At 42.8% G+C, this 27,012-nt stretch overlaps 1 protein-coding gene across 6 annotated transcripts in view; it reads left to right on the top strand.

Moving 5' to 3' along the window:
- Nucleotides 1-27,012, top strand: part of LOC123505773 (rho family-interacting cell polarization regulator 2-like) — a 141,121-nt gene that overhangs the window by 107,800 nt on the left and 6,309 nt on the right. For 2 of the 6 annotated variants that reach the window (XM_045257447.1, XM_045257445.1), the window contains exons 2-15: nucleotides 752-1,462; nucleotides 3,552-3,584; nucleotides 13,343-13,447; nucleotides 14,908-15,067; nucleotides 15,647-15,804; nucleotides 16,721-16,881; nucleotides 18,203-18,332; nucleotides 19,313-19,525; nucleotides 19,839-19,955; nucleotides 20,851-21,051; nucleotides 21,746-21,847; nucleotides 24,911-25,060; nucleotides 25,991-26,113; nucleotides 26,492-26,638. In XM_045257447.1, the coding sequence (XP_045113382.1) occupies nucleotides 752-1,462; nucleotides 3,552-3,584; nucleotides 13,343-13,447; nucleotides 14,908-15,067; nucleotides 15,647-15,804; nucleotides 16,721-16,881; nucleotides 18,203-18,332; nucleotides 19,313-19,525; nucleotides 19,839-19,955; nucleotides 20,851-21,051; nucleotides 21,746-21,847; nucleotides 24,911-25,060; nucleotides 25,991-26,113; nucleotides 26,492-26,638 (2,511 nt within the window). The remainder of the gene's footprint in view (nucleotides 1-751; nucleotides 1,463-3,551; nucleotides 3,585-13,342; nucleotides 13,448-14,907; nucleotides 15,068-15,646; nucleotides 15,805-16,720; nucleotides 16,882-18,202; nucleotides 18,333-19,312; nucleotides 19,526-19,838; nucleotides 19,956-20,850; nucleotides 21,052-21,745; nucleotides 21,848-24,910; nucleotides 25,061-25,990; nucleotides 26,114-26,491; nucleotides 26,639-27,012) is intronic. The other 4 variants (XM_045257446.1, XM_045257448.1, XM_045257450.1 and 1 more) reach the window with 4 other exon arrangements.

Below are 27,012 nucleotides of genomic sequence, written 5' to 3'. Positions count from 1 at the left end.
CGAGGGCCCCCTTCCCCCTTTCTCCCTCGCCTTGAAGAAGTGGAAGGAGCGCCACCCGGATAGGCTGTGAGGGGCGCGGCACACAACCCTTCCTGCAGTGCGTGGTGCGTCCCTCATCGGCGCCTGGCTGGTGGAGGGGCGGCGGGCGGGGCTGGGTGAGGGATGTGGTGCGGGGAGCGGGGCAGGTGGTGTGGACACAGTAGGTGGTCACACCCAGGTTGCCTCAGCTTCCGGGGCTTCCTGTTACGAGATTATACACCCGCCCGTGTGTCCAGTTGCCGGGATGGCGGGGTGGGGCTGGGTGGTGGAGGGCTGCGCGGGGCGGGGCGGGGCGGCGTACCTGTCTCTGCCGCTGAGGAGAGGGTGTGGCTGCCTGCCTGCCAAGAGGGAGGCCCCGGGAGGCCGCGCGATATTTAGTGTGTGGTGATGGAGTGCATGAGTGGCGCGTCTGGGCGTGAGCCAAAGCCCCGGGACGCCCGTGCCTCGCAGCAGCCCCGCCCCGAGCGGCCCCGCCCCGACCCGCCTGCGGTTGTGGGTCGCTTTTTCTTTCCCAACCCACTTGACCGCGCTCATGACAGCTGCCTGAAGCAATGATGTACTGCCACAGTGTGTGTGTGTGTGTGTGTGTGTGTGTGTGTGTGTGTGCGTGCGTGCGCTGCGTTCCTTTGCCTTGCCTCAGGAACGTTAATGTGTGATATTTGAGCCACGGTGTAGTTGTTGTGTTGTTAACCGGTGACTGTCTGTGTTGCAGGTGCGGCTGGGAGTGGAGCTGTGGGAGGTAGGTGAGCCCCTGGCCCCGGGCGAGGCGGACCCCGGCGGTGGTGAGGGCGTTGGGGGCGGCTTGAACCCCCCGGGACCCTCCCAGGGGGGGACAGGCGTCCCTGGCACCACCCGCAGCAACTCTTCCCGTAGCGACACCTCATCTTCGGAAGCCTCGTCCTCGTCGAGCGGATCCTCCTCGGGGGCCCTGCGCCGCCCCTGCCTGCTCACGGCGCTCTCTGACCCCGGCTACGAGTCTGCGCACCCGCCGGACGACGAGCGCGAGGACGCCGAGCGGCGGCGGCGGCGGGAGTGCTGCCAGGGCGGGGAGGACATGTCTCTGAGGGAGCGATGCGAGGGGCGCGAGGGCTCCCCGCTGCACCAGGGCCTCACGCGCTCCCGTTCCTTCGGGGGCCTGCTCACCCATCGCCGCTCGGGCTCCGGCGCCGGCTCTCCGCAGCAGGCGGCGGCCAGGGCGGGGTGGGCGGGGCAGGGTGTGCTGGGCCAGACGGGCTCGTCACCCAGGGACGTGCGCCGCGTGCTGGCGCTGCCGCCCCACGTCAAGGTGCCGAAGTCCCCGCGGCCGGAGCGCGCCTCGCAGATCAGCAGCAGCGTGGCTCACGGCCTCAAGGACTGCGTGGGCGTCACCAAGCAGGACCTGGAGGCGCTGCACCAGGTGTCCCAGGATGCACACCTGCACCAGGTGAGTCTCCGCCCACCAGCGGAACGTGCCCTCAGGCTGCCAAGCAGGCTTCACGCCGCGGGGAATACACACGCCCTCACACCATACACACACCACACACGCCCACACATCACACCATACCACACCACACACCACACCACAGACCACACCACAGACACGCCCACACACCACACCACACCACACCAGACCACACACCACACCACAAACACGCCCACACACCACACCACACCACACCACAGACACGCCCACACACCACACCAAACCACACCACACCACACCACACCAAACCACACCAAACCACACACCACATCACAGACACGCCCACACACCACACCACACCACACCAAAACACAGCACAGACACACCCACACACCACACCACACCACACCACACCACAGACACGTCCACAGCCTCGGCCAGTGATGTCCATGGTGATGTGATGCGCTCACTTGACACACTTCACGCCTTACACAACCCGCGCCTCAACACACCCACGCCTCGCGCTGGGAAGGAGACAACCTCAAGTGGGGATAATGATGCACTTCTCCTTGACTCTCCCTTTGTGTCAAGCGAGGAGCAGCACACACACACACACACACACACACACACACACACACACACACACACACACACACACACACACACACACACACACACACACACACACACACACACACACTTACAAGGGGTACTCACAATCTGCCGTTCTCTCAGTACTGTAGGTGGTGTGTGGGCGCCGCGTGGTGGTCCCAGCAGCACCTCCCTTGCCGCGCCCTGTCCTCCCTCCGGCACCAGCATCACTCTCACCTCAATGTTTCCTCCTCAGGGTTTCCACACGGGCTCTCTGGAATGACAACTCTCCGCCAGTGACCTGTGTGTTGCTCGCGTCATGTCCATCAGTCATGTCTTGGGGGTTTCTTTCTAGGGAGACAAAACAATACCTATTTGAAGATTCACCTTTAAACTCTTCAACACCATGACGCGATTTCGTATTTGTTCTGCTTCCTATTTGGTGGGTTTATACAGCTTCAGAGACTCTTGTGGGGGATTAAATTTGTAAAGACTCTGGCCATTAATCTTCTGACCTCCATAGACACTTCTTGATGAAAATAGAATGGTTTAGTTATACCCAAAATTCAGTAAAAAATGCCTCCCAGTATTGAAAGGGTTAACTCCATTTTCTTCCCTTTTCTTTGATGATAATATTCTTGTAACGAATGATTTCTAAGCTTTTCCAGTAACGTTATGGCATTTTTTCCATTATTTGAGTCAATCCTAAATGGTTTCATTGAACAAAAAACACAACAGTAGCGCAGCATTTTGATAATTGAAACACTCATACACCATAGCGGTCAGTAATACCCTCCTAAATATCACGTAGCTAAGACCAAGCCAATATATCAAGCTGAAAATGAACCAGAGTGCTGAAAAAATCTGCTTACATGTACTTAAAGATCTCAGCCACTCGATCACTGTCAGTAGTACCCTTGAAAAGACTCGTAACACTAAACTTTAACCTTACCAGTATATCAAAGCTTAGAAAAACCAAGATACTAAATGATAACAGCTACTTAAAGTCTTCAATCCCCTTATAAAGACTTCAATCCCCTTATAAAGACTTCAATCCTTCCAATAGAGATTCCAACCCCTTCCATCAGTTAAAACAGTCAGATACACCTTTCAGAAATACACTAAACGCACACCAGAACAGTTTATCAAGCTGTAAGAGAAACCAGAGTCCTTAATTAAAAATACACCTCCCTTTTTCATTTATGTTTTTATAAATTTTTCGTTTCCCTTGAGATTATTCTACAACGTGTTTTTATTTCCATTTCTTCTTCCTCTCTACAATTTTTTCCCCTTCCCCGAATCTTTTAACTTTTTTTCTCTCTCACTTTGATTTTTATTGTTTTCTTTCATGGAACTTTTTTTTTCCCCCACCAGTAATGAACAAAGTAACTTGAATTATTGACTCGTGGTGTTGTTTTGTCTCTCGTTACCTGTGTGTCTCTTAGAACCATTATTATTGCACATCAACCCAAGTGCTCCTGATCAACCTGCTAATGGTGTTCTGTTTCTCTCCTGGTAGCAGTCTCAGGGGCGACTGTATGAGGTGGAGAAGGTAAGAGAACCCCCCCCCCTACAACAACACACTCTCTCCCCCTCTGCATGTGTGGTGCTGTCTTTCCCCCCTCCTCCCTCCTTCCTCCTCCTCTTGATGCTAATGATGATTTCTTTTACGAGTTTATGAGGCTACTGATGCTGATGTTGATGCTCCTCTCCTGCTCGGCTTATCTGTTGTTATTTGTCCTTCCTCTTCTTTTTCCTCTTTCTCTATCATATCTGTCTCTTTGTCCTTCTCGCTCACTTGTTTTCTTGTTTACTCACTTTTTTCTCCCTCTTCTTTCCTCTTTCTCTCTCTCTCTCTCTCTCTCTCTCTCTCTCTCTCTCTCTCTCTCTCTCTCTCACTTGTGTTCTCGTTACCTACTTGTTTCTTTTGCCCACTTTCTCTCTCTCTCTCCTTCTGCCACTGCCACTCTTGTTTCTCATGTGTCATTCTTGTTGCTTCTGTTCTTATTATTATTCTTTCCTGTTATGTTCCTCTCACTCAGTTTTCTTACCTCTTTTCCTCGAGCTCTTTCTCTCTCATAACCACGCTTTGTTCCTCTCTTTTTTTTTTTTTTTTTTTTTTGTTACCTCTTTTCCTTCTTCACGTCATCGTCTTCCATTAACTCGCTAACAGTCCTCGCGTTCATCACCATCGCTCGCCAGACGGAGAGAATTGTGGCGAGAGGGAAGGAGTGAGATTTGAACGTGCGTGCATGGGAGCGAAGGATTCTACCACTAAGTCAATACATATTCTGAAACACTTCCGCGCCTCACACTACCTTCACTGTTTTCCAAGGGCTCTAGTTGAAGCTACATGGTTTTTTTTAAGGGTTTCTGTGATTCTAGTGACATGTTAACAAGTTCTCTGCATTATCAACAGGACAAATACTCTTTGAACTCGGCTATTCGTCTCTGTGGTCTTTGAAAATGGCCGTGGTGAGAGAAGGAAAAGTTTCTGAATATGGCGCTTACCCACGACGTAATCTACTACTTAAGGATACCGATGATAACGCTTATGTCATTGCGTGGACCAATTTTTGCCCAGAAATAAACTAGTATTTCGAAATTACTGAGATAAGTACAACAATCACTACGCTTGTATCGCCTCGCCCGTTTTTGCTCTCTCACCGTCACTATTTTCCGAAAGCTCTAGTTGAAGATACTCGTGTTTTTAACCCCCTTCAGTACTATGAAGTGTTTTCATATTAATTCTGGTGACTATTTGGTGATTTTACACAGCTTCAGAAACTTATGTGGGGGCATTAAAATAGAGAAAACTGTGGTCATTTATCTTGTGACCTCCATAGACCCTTCCTAATGTCAATAAAATGGTCTAATCGTACACAAATCTCATGGTAAAAATGTGTTCCAGTACTGAAGGGGTTAAGAGTATTTTTGTGGTTCTGATGATAGATTGCCAAGATTACTTACTAGTTTATGATAAGGAGAAGCTGTCTTGAAAACCCGGCTAGTCGTCTCTGTGGCCTTGGAAAATTGTCGCAGTGAGAGAACAGCTTTTCTGAACACACACACCGACCATCACTTGCTCGTTCATGTGTTTACTGCCAGACACACTCGCGCGTTTATCATCGTTACGTAATTCGTTCTGGAAGCAGCAGCGTTGTGTGAAAGCACGAGTAAAGCCGCGTGAAGCCAAATATTACACAGTGCTGTGGTATTAGATTAAACGTGATATGCTCCGCTGCCTTGGAAGTGAGAATGTATGAGGTGAAAGGAAGGTTTGGTGTATGACTTCACCGCTTCCGTAGCCACCATGACGCGTTTCTGCTCAATACTTGGTGATTTAATACAGTTTCAGAGACTTACGTATGGGTTTAAAGTAGTGAAGACTGCCCATTAATCTTCTGTCCTCCATCGATCCTTCCCAATGTAAATGCACGCGTCTAATAGTACCCCAAAACTTGCGGTAAAAAAAAAAATGCGTCCCAGTACTGAAGAGGTTAATTGAAGTCCAGGCCAGCGAACTTTGAATCACGCGGAATAAATTAAAAAAAAAAAAAAAAAGAGTACACAGAGAAATAAAAGAAACATAAAATGGAAAAAAAAAAAAGATTAGTAAAAGAAAGGAAATAGATCAAAAGAAGAAAAGTAAGAAAGAGAATTGTTTAAAAGAGGTGAGTTATTATGAAGAAAATGAATAAAACAAAGAAAACAGCAATAGATAGATAAATAAGAGGAACAACAGTGACAATGAGAACAAATATACGTGACTTAGATACTGATATATGACTACAGAGGTGAAAGAGACTAAAATGAAAATAAAAATAAAATACAAATAGATAATGCGTGTAGGGGCCTTCATTGCTGTCAAAGGGCTCCTAGTTAAAGTGACACGGGTTTTTTAAGAGTGTTTCTGTAATTCTAGTGACATGTTAACAAGTTTTCTGCATTATCAACATGCATACAAATACTCTTTACATCACTTCACTGTTTTCAAAGGGCTCTAGTTGAAGTGACACGGTTAGAGAAACAACAACCATTTATATATCTAGCTAGTTGGTAATTAGTTAACGTTAAAATTACATTAAAACGAGATGCAATACAATGATGATAATGACAACGAAAATAACGTTATACGCTTAGTCATTAGACATCACTTAGTGTTGTAAAAATAGAAATAAAGGTACAAGAGAGAGAGAGAGAGAGAGAGAGAGAGAGAGAGAGAGAGAGAGAGAGAGAGAGAGAGAGAGAGAGAGAGAGAGAGAGAATCGCCGCCCCCCACACTACACTATAACTAACTATACATTATTATACCAACTACACTATATAACTAACTACACTATATAACTAACATTAGCTTTAGTGCTGCATTTATTTATTTATTTATTTTCTATTTATTTATTTATTTATTTGTGTGTATTAGTATTTTGTAGGAGGCATCGCAAAGTGTTGTAAAAATAGAAATAAAGGTACGTACATTTGCTGCTCCGTGACACTTACCAGGTACAATATTAAAGAGAGAGAGAGAGAGAGAGAGAGAGAGAGAGAGAGAGAGAGAGAGAGAGAGAGAGAGAGAGAGAATGAATATCGCCACCCACACTACACTATTAACATTAGCAGCAATTTTAATGGTAGACTTGCACGGATGAAATAAAAAAAAAAAGGAAAGAAAAAGAAGGAAAAGTTGATAATGACAGTGCTATATTTATTTATTTATTATTTTTGTATTAGTATTTTTCTATTTTACACGGGAAATCAGATTAAACAAGGAAGGAAAGAGGGAAGGAAAGGAAGAGAGAGCTTTGCGTGGGTTATACTGTGATATGTAGCAAGAATAGTTACGACTTTATTTTATGTACGAGGGGGAAAACTAGCCAAAAAAACTGCAGAAATAGTGTTAGTTAGTTACCACACATACATTATTTTACTCATCTTACTGTCTATCACTTCCTATGTACCTAAAAACAACCTAATAATCTCGTACTTGCTTTCGAGAGAGTTAGTTAGCCTTGTTGCCTTTGTTTATTCAGCAGGCAATGGCAGGTAGAAGGGATTGCCGGATTAATATTCCATCGTGTGTTGCCATCAGCCAGCCCGGGTTGTTACTCTGCTGTTATTGATTAGTGTGTGTGTGTGTGTGTGTGTGTGTGTGTGTGTGTGTGTGTGTGAACGTCGATTATACCGCCTCGACTCGCACGCTATGTCGATTTTAACGTAACTCATACTCGAAAGCTCATTTTAGTTAACTTTTATTCACTTGTTTTGCTTTTTACTTTATTTTACGACCATAATTCGTTCACAAATTGCAGACGGAAGCAAGGAAAAAAAAAATGAAAAAAGACCTGTCTGATAGTTTTAAAGGTCCGTATTGTGAAACGTTTTGCTCTCTCACCACCACTGCATTCCAAAGGCTCCAATTGAAGGTACTCGTGTTTTTTAAGAGTATTTTTGTGGTTCTGGTGATAGAGTGACAAGATTTTTGGTTTATTAAAAGGAAAAACTGTATGAAAAACTCGGGTAGTTGTCTCTGGGGTGATAAAGGAAGGCGTCACTGCTTTCCAAAGGCTCCAGTTAAAGATACTCGTGTTTCTTGAGAGTATTTTTATAGTTCTGATAATGGATCCTCATGTTTTAATTTTAAGAGTATTTTTTTTATTCTGGTGATGGATTGGCAAGATTTCTAGTTTATTAAAAGGACAAGCTGTCTTGAAAACCCGCCATGTTGTCTCTGTGGCCTTGGAAAACTGAGAACTGAGAGGAGAAGGCGTTTTTGTTTACTGGCGTTTCAAGACATTCAGAAACGCTTTGCTCTCTCACCAGGACTATTTTCCAAGGCCACAGATGATTAGCTGGTTTTTCAAGACTGTTTCTCCTATTAATAATGTAGAAATCTTGTTCCTTTGCCTTTAGAACCGTCAAAACACTTTATAAAACGCTTTGCTCTCTCACCAGGACTATTTTCCAAGGCCACAGAGATGACTAGCGGGGTTTTCAAGAGTGTTTCTCCAATTAATAATGTAGAAATCTTGTTCTTTTGCCTTTAGTACCATCAAAACACTTTATAAAACGCTCTTCTCTCTCACCGCGACTATTTTCCAAGGCCACAGAGATGATTAGCGGGGTTTTCAAGAGTGTTTCTCCAATTAATAATGTAGAAATCTTGTTCTTTTGCCTTTAGTACCATCAAAACACTTTATAAAACGCTCTTTTCTCTCACCGCGACTATTTTCTAAGACCATTGAAATGATTAGCGGGGTTTTCAAGAGTGTTTCTCCAATTAATAATGTAGAAATCTTAACACTGCCTTTAGAACCATCAAAACACTTTAAAAAAACGCTCTTTTCTCTCACCACAACTATTTTCTAAGGCCACAGAGATGACTAGCGGGGTTTTCAAGAGTGTTTCTCCAGTTAATAATGTAGAAATCTTGTCAATCTGCCTCTAGAAACGTAAAAACACCTTTAAAAACTCTTATAAATCTAGATAAAGCGCTTTTGAAGTAGTGGAGGTGAAACGCTGAAATGTTTGAGGATGGATACAAATATTATCTTTCTTTGACTGTTTTGTTAATGTAAGGCCCCGGCACCTCACTCGGCATCTCTTATTGTACTTATTGTTGTTGTCCTTACCGGCGTCCTTACTGCGAAACAAAGAAAGAGAAAGAAAAAAAATATTCACCTGATGACTGAAAGAAAAAGGAAAAAAAAAAAAACTTAGTGTCCCAAATATACATAAAAATACGTATAAACTTATTTTTTTTTCTTTTTTGCGTCCTTATCGATGTCCTTACTACGAAACAAAGAGAGAAAGACAAATTGATTTACCTGATGAATGACTGAAGGAAAATGAAAAAAAAAAACTAGTGTCCCAAATATACATAAAACAATGATTTCTTTACTTTTTTTTTTCTTACGCCCTTATCGATGCCCTTACTACAAAACAAAAAGAGAGAGAGAGAGAAAAAAAAAAAACTTATTCCCCTGAAGACTGAAAGGAAACTATTGTCACCCCAAAACTACATCAAAACACGTATAAACAATGCTTTTTATTTTATTCTATTTTATCTTATTTTATTCATTCATTAATTAATTTTTTTTTATACTGCGAAGTACATAGTGGAGTGTGTGTGTGTGTGTGTGTGTGTGTGTGTGTGTGTGTGTGTGTGTGTGTGTGTGTATGTGTGTGTGTGTGTACCATCAGGAAATGCACCAGGAAAGCCACACACAGAGGAAAATAAAAAAAAAAAGAGTTGAATTTTGTGGCCATTTGTCCTAGTGATAAATTATTCGCATGCCAATTATCAAGTTAACCGGCATTAGTTGAAACAAATGAATAAATAAATAAATAGATAAGTAAGATGAATATATAAATGAACGATGATAATGAATAGATACGTAAAATAAGACAATTGATATAGATAAATGAATAAACGTGTAAATTGAGTAAGATAAAATGAAAATGTGAAAGAAATATGTATGGTAAAATAAATATACATGAAAAAAATAGGTAAATTAATTATGATAGTAAACAGATACACAAATAAATAAGGAAGTTAGAGTAGATAAATAAATGAATAAATGCGCCAATAAAATGAGTAAACAGATAGATAAACAAGATAAGATTGAAATAGATAAAATAAATGAATAAATAAGTCAATAAAATGAAAATAGAAAAAAAAATATATGAAGTAAATAGATAAATAAAATAAAATAAACAAAAGCTAATCAATAAACAGACAGACAGACAGATAGATAGATGAAATAATGAAACGAAAATAGATAAATAAATGAATAAATGTATGAATAAAAAAAAATAAATAAAACACGTCAAAGAATAAAAAAAGTGAACTAAATTGATCATGAGTCAGCTGTGCGCATTACCATACTTCATTTATTTATTCATTTATCATTATTTGTTTACATATTTATTAATTCATTATTTTATTTATTTATTTATTTATTTATTGTTTTTCTTTGGCGCGTGTTAAATGTTTACACGCCCAGTTATCTCGTGAAGTGAGAGTCATGGGGGTGACGAGCCTACTAATTATTTATAAAGCTTGATATACGGACTTCAACCACCTTTACTCTCTCTCTCTCTCTCTCTCTCTCTCTCTCTCTCTCTCATGTGTGTATTTCTTACTAAAACACTAACTATTTTTTTTTTCTTTTTTCTTTTCCCACGCTGTCTAAATGTGCCTTGTGTTTCCTGACCTCAGCAGCTCAGCAGGGAATGCCAAGGTGCTGCTGACTCGCTGATTATGCCGCCATGTTTCCTTCTTGTTGTGCTTTTCTCCTTCTTTTACTTATTTATCTAATTTTTTCCTTATTTCTGTTTACCTTTATTTGTTATTTTTTATTTTCCTTATTGTATTTCTTTCATCTTTTTTTCTTTTTTCTTGTTCTTGTTTTCATTATTTCTTTTTTTTTTATTTGCCGTTTTTCTTTCCTCTATTTCTTTATCTACTTTTTTTATTATTTTCTCTTATTTATTTCCTTTCTTTATCTTTTTTTTTTCTTTCCATTTTCTTTCTCCTTTATTTTCTTTACCATTCTTCTCAATTCATCTTTTTTTTCCTTTTTTCATTTATTTTCTTTTCTTTTTACTTTCTTTTAGCTCTTTTCATTTCATTCCCCCTTTCTTCGCCATTCCCTTTATAATAACTCCACTTTTGATCTCTCTCTCTCTCTCTCTCTCTCTCTCTCTCTCTCTCAAGTCTGGCCAGATCTCATTCTTTTCATTCCATCTTTTCACTTTTTTTCATTTCTCTCCTTTCCTCTTTACTTTATTTAATTTTTCTCCTGTTCATAACCTTTTTATTTCAACCATTCTTCCTTCCTGTACAGCATTTTGTATTTATAGATCTCATTTTCTCTCTCTTTCTCTTTCTCTCTTTTTTTTATTCATTTCACAAGGTTGGCTGAATCTCAATAATTCAGTTCTTGGCCTGCTGTATGGAAGAGAGAGGAGCATCTGCAACTTATTCTGTGTCTAGCTGTATAGTGTCTTCCTGTCCTTATTAATTGGGCTGCTGTATATATTAATGTCTGGCCAGATGACTTATTAATTTGTTAGTTTGTGTTTGGTAGTGACTTGATTAATGATTTCTTTCCTTTTTACACCTTTTTTTTTTGTTTCAATCTGGTGTGTCTTGATGAGTTTTAATGAGCATGAGAAGACCAGATGCATGGGTGTAGGTTAGAGAGAGAGAGAGAGAGAAGGAATTTGCAGTGACAACAAGGAAGAGAATGTTTAGACTACACGCACTTACACACACACACACACACACACACACACACACACACACACACACACACACACACACACACACACACACACACACACACACACACAAAGAAAAACAAAATGTGAAGGAATGGCAGGAATTTTTGGCACCAAACAAATGTACACACATACTAACATTTAATTTACCACGAGATGCAGACAGGTTCATTTGTTGCTGCTGCTGCTGCTGCTGCTGTTGTTGTTGTTGTTGTTGTTTTGTCTATTAATTCTCCTAGGGGAAGATATTTAGGTTATGTCGTTGTTGTTGTTGTTTTGTCTATTAACTCTCCTAGGGGAAAGATATTTAGGTTAAGATTTTTCACTCTAGACTGTGAGAAGCAATCTTTACAATGATAGTTTGGTGGGTTTTGTCTATAGAACTAATATTTTTTTTACTATATATTAGCCTTTTATAATCTTGGGTTTTCTATTTTCTCACCACTACTGTTTTCAAAGGCCACAGAGATGATTAGCCAGGTTTTCTAAAGTGTTTTCTCCTCTTCATAATACAGAAATCTTGTTGATCTGTCTCAAGAACTGTAAAAATGTCCTTAAAAACCTGTGCCACTTCGACTAGAGCCTTTTTGGAAGTTGAGTTTTGGGTAGAAGTGTTTCAGAATGTGTTGCTTAGTGGGTGCTGTGGGTAGATCTTGGTGAGGTGCTGATGTGGGAACTGGTGCCCTTGGTTCTGTGGTGTTGTGTTGTCTCAGCCGCTCAGCCCAGTCAGTCTATAGCATATGCATTCTTGTTTGGGATTGTCTTGCTCAGTCATCCCAGCATCCCAACCTTCTCAGCCTCTCAGCCTTTCAGTCCAGCCAGCCAGCCAGCCAGCCACTGTGTACTGGTTGTTGCTGATTGGTGACATATATTCTTATTATTTAGACTTGTTGTGGTTCCAGTGGTCTCTATTTGTCTCATTGATATTGTCATGTTAGGCTGTCTTTTTCCTGTTTTCATTGCCACTTTATCAGAAATACATGACGTTAGTATATTTTAGGTACTTCACTGGCCGGTTTAAGTATGTGTGTATGCTTGTATGAAATGGTTTAACTGATAATGCCTCCATGTGCTTCTCTCTCTCACGTCTCTCTCTGAACCTACACCCAAGTCAGTGTCAGTGTGCATGTGTGTGACGGCATCAGGTCCCGTCACTTTCTAGCATGGCCTTGTAACAGTCACTCCGGCGTGCCCCGTGAGAGCATGGACCGGTGTGTAGTGCATGACGTGGCCTGGCCGGTGCCACGTGTGTCATGCGCTGCCTGCCTGCCTGCTGGTGTTGTAGCGTAGATGTAGGCAGCATCTTCTGGCCGCCTGCCTTGTGTGTCTTGGGGCAGTGAGTGGTGCGGGAAACACACCTCGAAACGTTGGGTTTTGGCTAAGCATTTTTACTTTTCTCTATGGACTGGCACCTCAGTGGGTCTGTTTATATTTGTATTTTGTTACCCTTGATCATTGCCACTCTTGTATTAAAAAGATCAGAGTAGTTTCACTTTCTATTTTGCAAAATTTCAGTTGTCTTCCACAGAGAGGATGTTTCTTGGTGTGTGATTTCCTGCACCAGTGACTTCATCCTGTTGATTCCACTCACTGATCAGTTTTCATGACTTTTGCTGATTATTTCAAAGCTGCACTTCACTTTCCAGCAGTAAACACTAATAATTCTTAAAGGATTTGTGACATACAGTGAGAGAAACTATAGAGAATATTAGTGTGGTTTACTTTGTGTTACTAACCTTTGATTAAGTTTTGATGATGTTAAAAGTTTGCATAAAGGTTGATATAATTTCAAATCTCGCCATTCAATCTTGTCTTATAATTTAACTTCTTGGTAATCTCACAACATACATAATTTAGAACCTCATTAAATAATCTAAGACCTCACCATGTAATATAAAATCCTCAGTATATGATTTAATACACATCACTATATGACTCAAGAAGCCATTGGAGCTGTGTTAGGTGAGGCACAGACACACAGACAGGCTCCTCACAGCACCAGAGTGACAGTTCTCTCCCCTGGTGCAGCAAATCAAGGCGGCGGAGCGCTACCTCAAGCGAGTGGAGTACCACCTGAGCAAGCTGGAAGACCTGCAGGACCAGTACACCCTCCACCAGAAGCTCAGGGATGGGGTGAGTCCTGCACCCACCACCACCACCACCACCACTGCACACACACACACACACACACACACACACACACACACACACACACACACACACACACACACACACACACACACACACACACACACACACACACACATACTTTTAACCCCTTCAGTACTGAGACTTATTTTTACCTTAAATTTAGGTGCAATTAGACAGTCTTATTTGCATTAGGAAGGGTTTATGGAGGTCAAAAGATTAATGGGCGCAGTCTTTACTTTTCTAATCACAACATATATTTCTAAGCCTGCATAAAATCACCAAAATAGTAACCAGAATGAATATGAAAATGCATCCTGGCACTAAAGAGGTTAAGGAGAAATTTGATAATAGGTATAGAGATGGCACACCATGAGTTTACTCCCCTCCAGTAAACCTCAACTAGGTAAATACAACTAGGTAAATCCATACATTAGATATGGAGACAGGTCACTTTGAGCCCCACTTAAACCCCTGTAATATACAACTAAGTAAATACACACACACACACACACACACACACACACACACACACACACACACACACACACACACACACACACACACACACACACACACACACACACACGTCTGAGAGATGTTAAAAAATACAGTTCCCCGCAAAGATATGTTGAGACGTGTAACAGTTTGAGTGAAGAAGTGGTGTCAGCAACGAGTGTGCATAGTTTTAAAGAGAAATTGGATAAGTGTAGATATGGAGACGGGGCTATACAAGCATAAAGCCCAGGCCCTGTAAAACTACAACTAGGTAAATACACACACACACACACACACACACACCGGAGACGACACAATGCAGTACTGGTGGCAATAAATCAAGTCATTCTAAGCAGTGGTGGTTGACTAATTACTGTGTTAAGATGTTAGGAGCACACGTCTCACTGTTTAAGTTAGTAGTATCTTTTTTATCTATTATCTTTTTGCACTTGGGTCTGTAGTGGGGATTTTCTTTTTCCTTCCAAGGCCACTTTAGTTTATTAGGGAAGAAATAAAAGGAAAAAAAAAAAAGAAATGTTTTGTTCAGAGCACTAACAATGCATACAGGGAATTATTTAAGGACTCTTCTGTTTCTGGAAGATCTAAAATCCATACATACATTATTATTTGTAGCATTATTTATTTATCACACATTTTCTACAGCATAATTTAAGAGTGGCACAATTTTTTACCATTAGAATCCTGAAACCTCTCCTTCTGTCTCTCAATGAACACTTTTACTTGACTTACAAATATTTCCACCCAACAAGTCATCCCGGCAAACAAATAATTTAAGAGTGGCACAATTTTTCACCATTATAATCCTGAAAGCTCTCCTTCTTTCACTCAATGAACACCTTTGCCTGATTTACAACATTTCCACCCAACAAGTCACCCTGGCAAACATTGGGTCACACAGTAAGTCAGCACACCTCAAACCTTGGCAGGTGCGGTCAATGGCTTATGCGTACGCCCTGTCCCCGGGGAAGGAAAAGGCGTCGGCGCTGAGCAATGTGCGGTCCGGCTACAGGGAGTGCACCGAGACCCTGTGTGCCCTGGAGGTGAAGATTGAGCAGCTCATCGGCACACTCACTCTGGAGATGAAAGGTAAAGTGCTCGGCGGTAACTCTGTGTGGCTCTTTGAAGGGGAGTTGTGCATTTTTCAGTATTTTTACTCCTGTGTTTCTGTTATGCATTTGGTAGTCGTTATAAAAGAGACGGATTTCTTTTTTGAGTAACTCTTACATAACTTTGTAGACTTGTTTGTATACGTATTTCTTTTATTTATTCATTATTGTCATTATTTTTTATTCAGCTGCTTTGCATAGAGTAAAGATTTTTATGCTCTAAAGCAGATAATGTTTGGCATGAGAGATTTAATTTTGCAACACTGTACAGTATACACACTCACTTACTGTATTTCTCTCTGATTTTGACTGAAGTAGTTTTAGAGATTAAAGCAATCACCAAGACAGTCAATGACATTCAACTAAATATTGAGACAGTGTATGAGACTGAAGACAGTTTTTCAGACTTATCAAATAATAAGATAGTTTATGAGAATAAAAGAGCATGAGAATATAAGGGAAGGTACAAGACTGTGTGAGACCTACAGTTGGCAGTCCCTGTGTTATGAGGTCCAGCCAGGCAGTGCAGTGAGGGTAACAGTTGTGATTGGGTTGGCAGGAATCCAGGGGTTTGCTCGGCTGTGTCCAGGAGACGTGTTCGAGGTGACGCTGAAGCACGGCACACAGAAGTGGAAGTCCCGAGGGCGGGTGTGCAAGGACAATACTCAGACGTGGGACAACCAGCGCACCGTCATCAAGGGACTCATTGGCGAGATGGTGAGGCGGCGACAACTCTCACACTGGCCACGGGAGAGACAAATAATGGCAGTTTTTCTCTGTGCTTCCTTTATTTATCCCTCTCCCCCTTTTTTTTCCTTAATAATGGTGGTTTTCTTCTGTTCTTCCTTTATTTTTCCACCCTTCTTTTACCCTTTTAATAATGGTTTTCTTCTGTTCTTCCTTTATTTTTTCCCTTTTTTTTCCTGAAGTACTTAATTTTGTCACTATGTTGCTGAAGTTGCCTTAAGATCATAATTAGTTCCAAAATCACTGTCAACAAAAAAAAATGGGGAACAAAAAAAAAAAAAAAAGGAAAAAAACAAAACAAAAACAGATTGGATAGTGCATTGGTTTTAATGTCAGATGGTGAGAACTCAATGTGCTGCCCACACTTATTACTACTATCCACTGTTTCTTGATGACTTTTCTGTGCCCATTAAGTACAGATTGGTAGACTTATACAAACAATCCACTTCATAGCTTCTAACACTGCTAAACTCCCAAGAGACCGCCACCAGTGTGTGTGTGTGTGTGTGTGTGTGTGTGTGTGTGTGTGTGTGTGTGTGTTTCACTGTTTGATCTGCTGCAGTCTCTGACGAGACAGCCAGACGTTACCCTACGGAACGAGCTCAGAGCTCATTATTTCCGATCTTGGGATAGGCCTGAGACCAGGCACACACCACACACCGGGACAACAAGGTCACAACTCCTCGATTTACATCCCGTACCTACTCACTGCTAGGTGAACAGGGGCTACACGTGAAAGATGACACACCCAAATATCTCCACCCGGCCGGGGAATCGAACCCCGGTCCTCTGGCTTGTGAAACCAGCGCTCTAACCACTGAGCTACCGTGTGTGTGTGTGTGTGTGTGTGTACAAGTGTCAGCAGTGAGCAGTGTCCCTCCCGCAGCTGCTGATCAAGGCGGTGGAGGTGCGGGTGCTGGGCAAGACGGTGGTGATCGGCAACAAGGTGTGTGAGACCAAGGATTTGTTCTCCCCACACCCGCAGCTCATGACCGTCAACCTCAACCCTTCCGGCTCACTCAAGCTCAACCTGGTCATCACCTGGAAGTGAGTTGCCACAGAATCAAACACTAAAAATTGTAAAGAGAAAGAAAGAAAAATTGCCTCTAGGGGTTAAAATGTGCTGTGTTTAGAGTTAGTTCATGATTTGGTTGTGGCCACATTTACAGACAATGCTTAAAGATTATATTGGTCCTTGAAATTAACTTAAAAAACATATTGAGAGTCAGTTTCTTGAGGGTGTTTTGTGGTAGGCAGCAGCGCCACCCATTGCTCTCAGTGTATAGATAGGAATGCATATCCTTATGTCCCTTTCCTATAGAGACTAGCACCTCAGTAACCTGTCCTCTTCAACATTATTCATTCATTTATTATTATTTTTAACCCCTTCAATACTGGGCCACATTTTTACCTTGAGATTTGCGTACAATTAGACCATTTCATTTACATTAGGAAGGGTTTATGGAGGACAGAAGATTAATGGCCAGTCCTCACTATTTTAATCTCCCACATAAGTTTCTGAAGGTGTATAAAATCACCAAATAGTAAACAAAATGAATATGGAAATGTGTCATGATATTGAAGGGGTTAAACATTTTGTAGGCTTTGATCAGAGCCTCTCCTATAAAGAAAGAACATAACTCTGTGTATTCATGATAGTTTAGTACACATTACCTCCTCATAATGCACTCCAGTAAGCATCAATGGACAAAATACAATGAATTTCTCCATACACTTGTCAGGATGTGTTTGTTGCCTGTTTAATGAGAGTATTTTGTTTGCCTGGTGCAGCTTTACCTAATGCAACACTTCCTTCAACACAGCCAACATTCGAAGGCAATTTGTATGTGTCTCCTCTTCTCTATCAAAAGCAATTTATATCCCATACACTTAGTCACCCTATACATCAATGTCCTCACCCTATATTCACCCTACACTCTCTCTCTCTCTCTCTCTCTCTCTCTCTCTCTCTCCCCAACTACACATTTTATCATCCTATACACCTACACACACCTACCAACCCCAACACGCGCAGCCATCCACAGTTACTCACACACACCCACACTTAGCTACTAATCCCACAAAAGAAAAAAAGGCATCCAATTCTAGCCTCTCTCATCCTTACTCACACCCAGAGTCACCCACAGTCACCCACACACACACATACACAAAACCCAGGCCCTGTAAAACTACAACTAGGTAAATACAACTAGGTACCCCCACACACTCACATACACCTTAAGACACTCAGTTGAACACACACATTTTGAGCAGCTCCTTTCCAATAGGCAGCTGGAACACACAGAAGCCACTCACACAACACACAACGGAGGCCACTTGTCAACACACTCTTTGTCCCTCCACACAGTCCTCTCGATGGAGTGATAGAGGATGGACTGATGAGGACGCCCAGCATGTCTGCCACTTCCCCGGGCAACAAGAGGCGCCTGCCCGTCCTGCATCCTCTCAGCTCCTCGCCCCCAAACACTGTTGCTGGTGTGAGTGTCCATCTGTCTATCTGTCTGTCTGTCTGTCTGTCTGTCTCTCTGTCCTCTGTGCCTTAATACACCTTCCTCTTAGACCTGGATTCGGAAACGCTTTGCTCTCTCACCACGACTATTTTCCAAGGCCACAGAGATGATTAACGGAGTTTTCAAGACTGTTTTTCCAGTTGATAATGTAGAAATCTTGTCAATCTGCCTCTAGAACCATAAAAACACCTTAAAAAACTTTGTATAAATTTAAATAGAGCCTTTTGAAATAGTGGAGGTGAAGTGCAGAACTGTTTGATAATACAAGCCTGAGTGTTTTATTGTGTGTGGGTGTGTTGGGGCCCCATTTGGATATGAACCTGGACAGAGTGAAGGGCATTCTGTTATAAGTACTCTTGCTTCTGTTGTGGTCTCAGTACTGGAGCAGGTGCAGGTGAGAGAGCAGTTTTGTTATGTAAGGGCAGGGATTAGCCATTGTGTTCTGTTGGGCCTTGTGGAGGTGTGTGGCTGTGTGTGGAGTGCCTGAGGTTTGTGGGTGTAGAGGGGTGACCTTTGTTGTGGAGGTGTGTGTATATGTAGTGCCTAAGGTTTGTAGGTGTAGTGGGTTGGGGTTTGTTGTGGAGGTGTGTGGCTGTGTGGAGTGCCTAAGGTTTGTGGGTGTAGTGGGGCCATGGACAAGACTGTTTCTATCCACTGGGGCTGACAGGGCAGAGTGTGTGAGTGGTGTGTGTATGAGTGTGTGTTACCTTGTCTGGGCTGCCTTGTGTTGGATTGCTGGCCTGGTGTATAATCAGATTGATAGATTGTTACTGTTATTTATTTATTTGTTTAGTTTCTTTCTTTCTCTATATTTCATTCTTTCTCTTCTTCTTCTTTCTTGCTTCTGATAAGTGTTTCCCTACTTTCTTATCTTTCCTTTTCTTCTTTCTTCTTTCTTCTTCCTTTCTTGCCACTGATGGTGTGTGTGTGTGTTTGTTCCTCCACAGGTTCCCTCTGGCAAGGACAGCAACTTGTCCCCAGAGTGTGATCATGACAGCAGCTTTGGCAGCATGTCCGCACGAAGCTCAACAGCCGACAGCGCCAGTCCCCTGTCTGAGTACCGGGGCCTCCTGTCCTCCCACGCCGCCCTGTCCACCCGCACCGACAGCAACAGTCCCGTGTCAGATTACCAGGGCCTGTCCAGGAGAAGTGACAGCCAGGTGGGTCTCTCTTGCCTTGCTGCACACTGAGAGTTAGAGGTGGAAGGAGTGTTTGTGTGTGGTCAGGGAGACTTTGATAACCTACCAGTCTGAAAACAAGCAAACTGTATTCTGTGTGTGTGTGTGTGTGTGTGTGTGTGTGTGTGTGTGTGTGTGTTTTCATCCATAATTCCAGAGTTAAGATATTTTATTAATACTTTCATATAAGGTAATCAGTTGATATTATTAGCTTATTTCATTTGATTTGTTATGAGAGAGTGTCCAGCCTTGTGACACTAGATGGAAACCATGAAAGCTTTGATGTGTGTTGCAGGACTCAATACTGTTTGACGGCCGGGACTCTGCCAGCCCTCAGTGCGACAACACCGGTAACTTCACTCTGGTGCGCAAGAAGGAGAGTCGGGTGGAGCAGTGGGCCAGATACTCCCAGGTACTGCTCCTCACCACACCACTTCACCACACCAGTCGTACCTGTGTCACATCTAGAAGTGCAGGGAATTGTCTGTAGAGTTTGACGAGTGTGGAGTGCAGTGAGATCTAGACTAGCAGTGGGTTACCTTTTTTTTTTATGCAGGAGGGAAGCCAGCCAAGGGCAACAAAATATTACAAAAAGAGGCCCACTTAAGTGTTGGTTTCCTTAAAGAGAAGTGAAGAGTTAGCCAAAATTAAGGAACAAATGTCTTGAAACCTCCCTCTTACTGCCTGCATGACAAGAGAAATGGGAAGAAACTGGTTGATGAGTGGAATGGACTCAGTGGTCATGTTGTTAGTGCTGAGTCAATACGAAGCTTTAAAAAAAGATTAGATAAATTTATGGATGGGGATAGATGGAATTAGATAGCTTTGCTCATACAGGGACTACCTCGTGTAGGCCTGACAACACAACCTCTTGCAGATTCTTGATAGGTGTGTCAGAAGATGGAAAGATAAGACATACTCTAGTTAGCTTAAGAGTTAGACCACTACAAGGTGCACTGGGAGTTAGGTGGAGCTGGATAGTAATGTCTGATGTAACAAAAAAAAAGTGTTATGATATGACATAATTACAACAATACAGGTAACTCTTGATTTACGCGTGTTTAATTTACGCGTTTTTGTTAATATGCGACCGAAAAAATATCCTGCATCCCCCCTATTATCTATTGTTTCTTATGAGAATTACAAGTTTGTTTTATGTGAATTTTGAAATACGCGATGCCTTTTGGAACGCATCTATCGTGTAAATCAAGAGTTATCTCTACTAAAGACGTCACAAACTGGAGAGAAAGAACACAATTATCTACAAAACCAGGCTAACACACCCTCTCCTCACTTGACTCCCACAGTTCAGCATCTCGCAAGGCTCCAACATGGATATGATGTCGCGCTCCTTCTCTCACCTCTCATCCTACTCCACCGGCCTCTCCCCCACCATGTCACAGTCCCTCTCACAGCAGTTGGACCTCCTGGCCACTGAACCAGAGTCCTTCAAGTGGGGAGAGGGACACACCTGGGATGAGGCCAACCCACCCATGACCCTGAAGAAGGTGAGTGAGTCCCTGTAGCCCCTGTGGCCCTGCAGTGTGGGTCCTGATGCTGGTATGTGGCTGGTGTGTGTCTTGGTGGTGGAAAGATAAGGAGAGGTGGAAGAAAGATTAGAAGTGGAAGGGAGTTTGAAGTTGATGGTTGTTATTACTAGCTACTATTGCTTCTGCTACTCCAACTACTACTACTACTACTACTACTACTACTACTACTACTACTACTACTACTACTACTACTACTACTACTACTACTACTTTCTAATGAGTTCTGTTCCCTTATTTAACTTTCCATTGATTAAAGATTTGGTAATTGTTGTTGAGAAACTTAGCTTGTGTCTTTTCTAAGTGGTTTTTCATCTTTTTTTAAGGTAATGACATTGTTATGACCTCAAAAAACTTGTAGGAAAATCAAGTGCAGTTTACCTCTACTACTACAACCACTATTACTACTACTACTACTACTACTACTACTACTACTACTACTACTACTACTACTACTACTACTAGACAACCACCACTACCAACAACAACACTACCACCACCACCAACAACAACAACAACAACACTACCACCACCACCACCACCTACACTCCTTTATCTTCCTGTACCGACAAACTTCATTACAGTTCAGGCAAGCAAAACACAAACAAAAGAAAAAAGAAAATGAAAAAACCACCCACACTTTTTTGTCCTGCAGGTTGTGAGTCGGCTGCGGACTTGCCTGGAGGACATTCAAGGACAGTTCCCGCAGCTGCACACGCTGGAGGAGGCAGTGCTGGACCTGGATGACATGTGCAGGGTAGGTGGCAGGGCAGGGCATGGCGAGGGAGGCTATGTGTGTGAAGGGACAAGGAAAGGCTGTAGGCTGTGCAGTGGTGTTTAGGGGGTACTTATCTGAATAGTTCTAGAGGCAGAGTGACAAGATTTCTGTTATTAACTGTAGAAATACTCTTGAGAACCGAGCTAGTCATCTCTGTGGTCTTGGAAATAGTTGAGGCGAGAGAATAAAGAGAAAAAAAGAGGCGAGGGTGTGTGTGTGTGTGTGTGTGTGTGTGTGTGTGTGTGTGTGTGTGTGTGTGTGTGTGTGTGTGTGAAGGGACAAGGAAAGGCTGTAGGATGTGTAGTGGTGTGAGGGAAACTTGCCTGAACAGGGAAAGGAAGGAGAGTGGAAGTAGTTTGTAGGAAAAAGGAAATTAGATGATGATTGTGGAGTAGGAAGAGAAGATGTAACTGGTAGAAAGGGAATTATTTATTGGAAGGAAAAAAAGAAGGATTTTGATATTGTAAAAAAAGGGATGAGATATGTCAAAAGTAGATGAAAGAAATGTTTAAAGGAAAAAGATCAAGATTGGCAAAAAGGAAATAATATATACTGAAAGGAGAAGAGAAAAGAGGAAGGGTTTAACCAGTGAAGGAACGGAGAAAAGTGTCAAAGGAGGAGATGAAAGCCATATTTAAAGGAAGAAAGACTACAATTGGCACAAAGGAAATTACATATTGAAAGAAGAAGAGAAAAGAGGAAGGAAGGAAAGTAAAAGTCAAAGGAGAAGAAAGAAGTAATGAAGAAAGTGTAATGAGATTTTTTGAAGACAAGAGCAAGGAGTGTCTGAGGAGGAGAAGGTGTGTGGCAGTGAGAGGGAGAAGATGGAAGGAGAGAGAAAAGCCACAGAACAGATGACAAGGTGAAGAGGAATATTGGACCATGGATAGAGTGCATGTGAAGAATGAATGGAAGTGCACAAGATGGCAAAGATGGAAGGTAGAGATTAGAAAACCTGGAGATTGAAAAAAAAAAAAAAAAAAATAGTGAAAAAAATATTATAGAAAGCACTAATGATGCATGAAGACTTGATATAAAGAGACAATTTAGGAAATATCACCTCTTGTAGATGAATATTTAAAAAAAAATAAACTGATTGTAAGGAATATCATTGACATAAGAAGACTAAATAAATAGATAAAACAGAAAATAGAGCAGCGTAAGGAAGCAGTGGTAGTTGTATATTTGATGAGTTGAGCCAGTGAGTGCAGGCTTCCTTCAGTGGTACAGTGATGTGTGGTGTCTGTAATGAAGCTGTCTGCTCCATCACAGTCAGACATAAGGTACCCTCTGTGTGCCCTGAGACTCGTCCTGACGCCTCAGCTGCCTCCCTTCTCTCTCTTCATCGCTATAAGCCCCAGGCACTTGCCCTCCTGTGTACAGTTCCCCTGTAAGCACACAGCCTTAGTCAGCCTGGCATCTGTGGTGAGGCCAGACAGCATCACAGCCAGCCAGGCGTGGCTGTAAACACTGCCCAGCGTGGCAGCTCGTGGCTCGTCCCGTGTGACGCACCGTGTGTTGCCGCACCCCACCGCCTGTCCCCATGCATGGCTTGTCTGACGTGTAGTGTTGTGTGTGTGGTGTGTGGTGTGTAGTGTTGCGGCACAGTGGCCTGGTGGGGCGAGCCGTCTCCACCACCGCCTGCAAGTCTCCTTCCCTACGACTGAACTCTTTATCTCCATAGCAAAGTTGTGCTGCATCTCTTGTACATAAGTACTGCTACTTGTTTCACTCTCTTCACTTTGTCTGATAAATCTACTTCTTGTTCAAGCTTTACTTTATTTTTAAATTGCAGTAATTTTCTCTTAAAATTTTCTGCTCTTGAAACTTGAAGCAAAATAATTTCCAATGCAACTGAATTCCATGAACTAAACTTTAGATCAGAGTTCAGTAGAGTGAGAGGCGCACCTAATTGCCTCCCACTCCTGTGCTGGACACACCACCGTCCTGACCAGCTTGCTGAGTAACTTATCAACTCATTCACTTCTCTGACCTGTGAAGTGTTTCCTTGTCCCTTCACACTCTGGGCTTGGCAACACCTCCCTGACGCACAGGAGTGGTGCCACCCTGGCCCCTGTGTGTCCGCCTGTGTGGCACCTGTGTTGCATATAAAGCATGCCATTAACACTGAGATACAGGACTAATGTTGATGTAAACTGTCATAATATCATTAACATACAGTACAACATTGTGTAACTCTTAGCCTTTGATCAGCTGAGAATAATTTGAGAAATTTGATTTTTTGGTTTATTTGTTCTCACTGATGCCTTTAACCATTTCTGTAATATGTTACCCCGTCTGTGCCAGCTTTGGTCACATTCACACCAGTAGTACACGTGTACATTATTGAGGAGAGTAACTTGTACAGCAACAAGGTGACAAATAACATGTACATATTAAAGTCTCTTCACCATCATTTCTCTGAGGCTGACTGCTGCGTAGTGCTGGAGGCAACACACCACCAAGCCTCTCACTCATAGCCTAGGTTTGGGGAACAACTAATGCCTAATTACACTTTTCCCTGCAGTATTTTCTCAATGTCAGTTTAAGCAGATTTTTTTTTTTTAAGGTTAGGTTTAAGTTTGATGCCTTGAGTGTATTTACTCCTTCATTAGCAGCATTTCTTTACACTGGTGTACAGACACTTGATGTGGCACACCTCACACCGCCAGGAAGTAACATTCATGTGTAATGCTGGAATTATGAGTAGCTGACACACACACACACACACACACACACACACACACACACACACACACACACACACACACACACACACACACACACACACACACACACACACACACACACACACTCACTCACTCACTCACTCACTCACTCACTCACTCACTCACTCACTCACTCACTCACTCACTCACTCACACACACACACACACACACACACACACACACACACACACACACACACACACACAGACAGAGCTGACACGCCCAATGCTTTGCCAGCTTCAGTGTGTAGGCGTTTGAAACACTTTTCAGCGTGATTCAATGGTGTTGTAAAGAAGAGTTCACATGTTACAGACGTGCAGCAGTAGGAGGGGGAGCAGTGCCTCAGACATCAGCCTCTTGGTTGAGTCAGCCTTAGAATGCTTTGATTTCCTCAGTGCAGAGTGTGATGATATTGATGATGATGATGATCATGGTGATGATGATGATGAGTATTATCCTGAAGTGAGTATAAGCTCTGGGATACACTTTATTAGTACCACAGTAACCCGACTAGCCCTGCTAATACTGACCTGGCCAAGCTTCAGGAGGGTACCGGTGCATGTAGTCCGTCAAGAGAGTGGCTGTCTGGTCACGGCCGACTCACTAACTGCTTGTGTTTCCGTACCACTAACTTGCTTCTACTCCACTAACGGCAAGTCCCTCCACTCCTGCTTCATTCACGCCTAGTGTGGGGAGTGGATAACGGTTGCTTTCCTCAGACTCCTTGACCTCTGTTGACTCGCTGCTGACTCACAGAATGGCTGGCTGGCCATGCCTCTGTACAGCTTCACCCATCTTGCTGTCCCTTCGTATCCCTTGGAAAGCATACAGCAGCAGTAGTGTCTCAGTCCTTTCCTTGCACTCAGGAACACTTCTAGATGATCATGTATGTACTCTGTTCACAGCATGCAGCATATGTACACTCTTGTATGTATGTACTATTGAGAAATGTCTAATGATTCATTGTTAAAAGGTTCTGTGAATGCAAATGTTCTCCCTGTTTCAGATATTCTCTATTGTCACTGTTCACACTTTTGTATTACTGATGCTGAGCGACACCTTCACTGGCGTGTCCGACTCTCAGTCTGCCGAGCCGCTGCCTCACACCTCAGTCTGTCAATGTTGTGCTTCAGTCTTGTAGAGTTTTCAGTCTGGTCACACTATGTACTTGCAGAGTAAAATCTTGGGCATTGGTGGATGAAGTAGTAGTCTGTTGCAGCCTTTCTCATGTGTTCATTTTCTTGTAGACGGCTAACTTTTCACCTCAAGTCACCAGCACCACCCAGAGCTTTACATGTTGACTCAGAGACAGCCGGTGTGACTGTCACGTAGCAGCCATCAAGTCGTCTGTCCAGGGTAGAGTGACTGAGAACCCCTAACTCCCTCTTGCAGAACTGCCGCAGCCGCCGGGACAGCAACACCTCAGAGATCAGCCTCTCGGTGGAGTCTGCCCTCGAGTGCTTTGACTTCCTGAACGCTGTCTGTGATGACGACTTCGAGGACGACCATCCTGATGTGAGTGTTTGCTCCTGTCATGATGTCATTGTAGTTGTTTTATTTCCATAATCACTCTTGTTTTTTCTTCCATATAATTTCTTTGTTCTGCCTCATGATGCCAGGGAAGGCAGAGAAAGATTAATGTTACTATGTCTCCATGGTTCCAGTGGTCCATTCTCCCATGTAATCTCTCCCTTCTTTTGTGTCAGGGAAGGCAAGTAGAGGGATGAATAGTGGTAGGAAATCTTTGTTTGACTGAAGCAACCTGTTCATCATATCTTGGCATGTTCTCTGTGCAAGTCAAAATAGAAAAGTGGATGAATAGTAGCAGGAAGTTCTAAGTATTTGACTGAAGTAACTTTTGAATGTGTCTTAACTTGTCTTCCCAAAAAACAGGCATGTGAGGAGAAGAAGAACAAGGAAACAGCAGCCCTGCTCGCAGCTTCCTGCCAGCCAGACACCAGCCAGCCTGTGGTCACCAGCAGTGCCCAGCTGGACCTCTTCCTCTACACACACCTCAGACATGCCCTGCAGCTCCTACAGGTGTGTGTGACTGCTGGGGAGGGGGGAATCTCTTAGTTAAAAATGCTAGACTTGGACTGTGAGTGAGTATAAAAGTGAGTGGTATGAATGGAAGGTATGTAAATGGTATGTCTTCTATACTTTTTTTTGGTCTGGGCAACAAAAACACTTACAAAAGATCAATTGAAGTTTTGAGTCCCTAAAGAATACATTGTCTAAAAAAGGATTACCTAAAATTTGAGAAGTGTCTAAGAGTCTTCCCCTTGAGATGGTGCAAGTCTGAGGTAGGAGGCAATACAGAAGCAGGCAGGAAAGACACACATGCCTCCTGAAACAAGACTATAAACACCCAAAGTCACCAAATACAAGGGAATGTCACTAGCTGGAAGGAATGT

This window comes from Portunus trituberculatus, chromosome 18 (genome assembly GCF_017591435.1).
Source record: "Portunus trituberculatus isolate SZX2019 chromosome 18, ASM1759143v1, whole genome shotgun sequence".
In the NCBI taxonomy this organism is placed as follows: domain Eukaryota; kingdom Metazoa; phylum Arthropoda; class Malacostraca; order Decapoda; family Portunidae; genus Portunus; species Portunus trituberculatus.
This window is presented reverse-complemented; position numbering and strand designations above follow the sequence as displayed.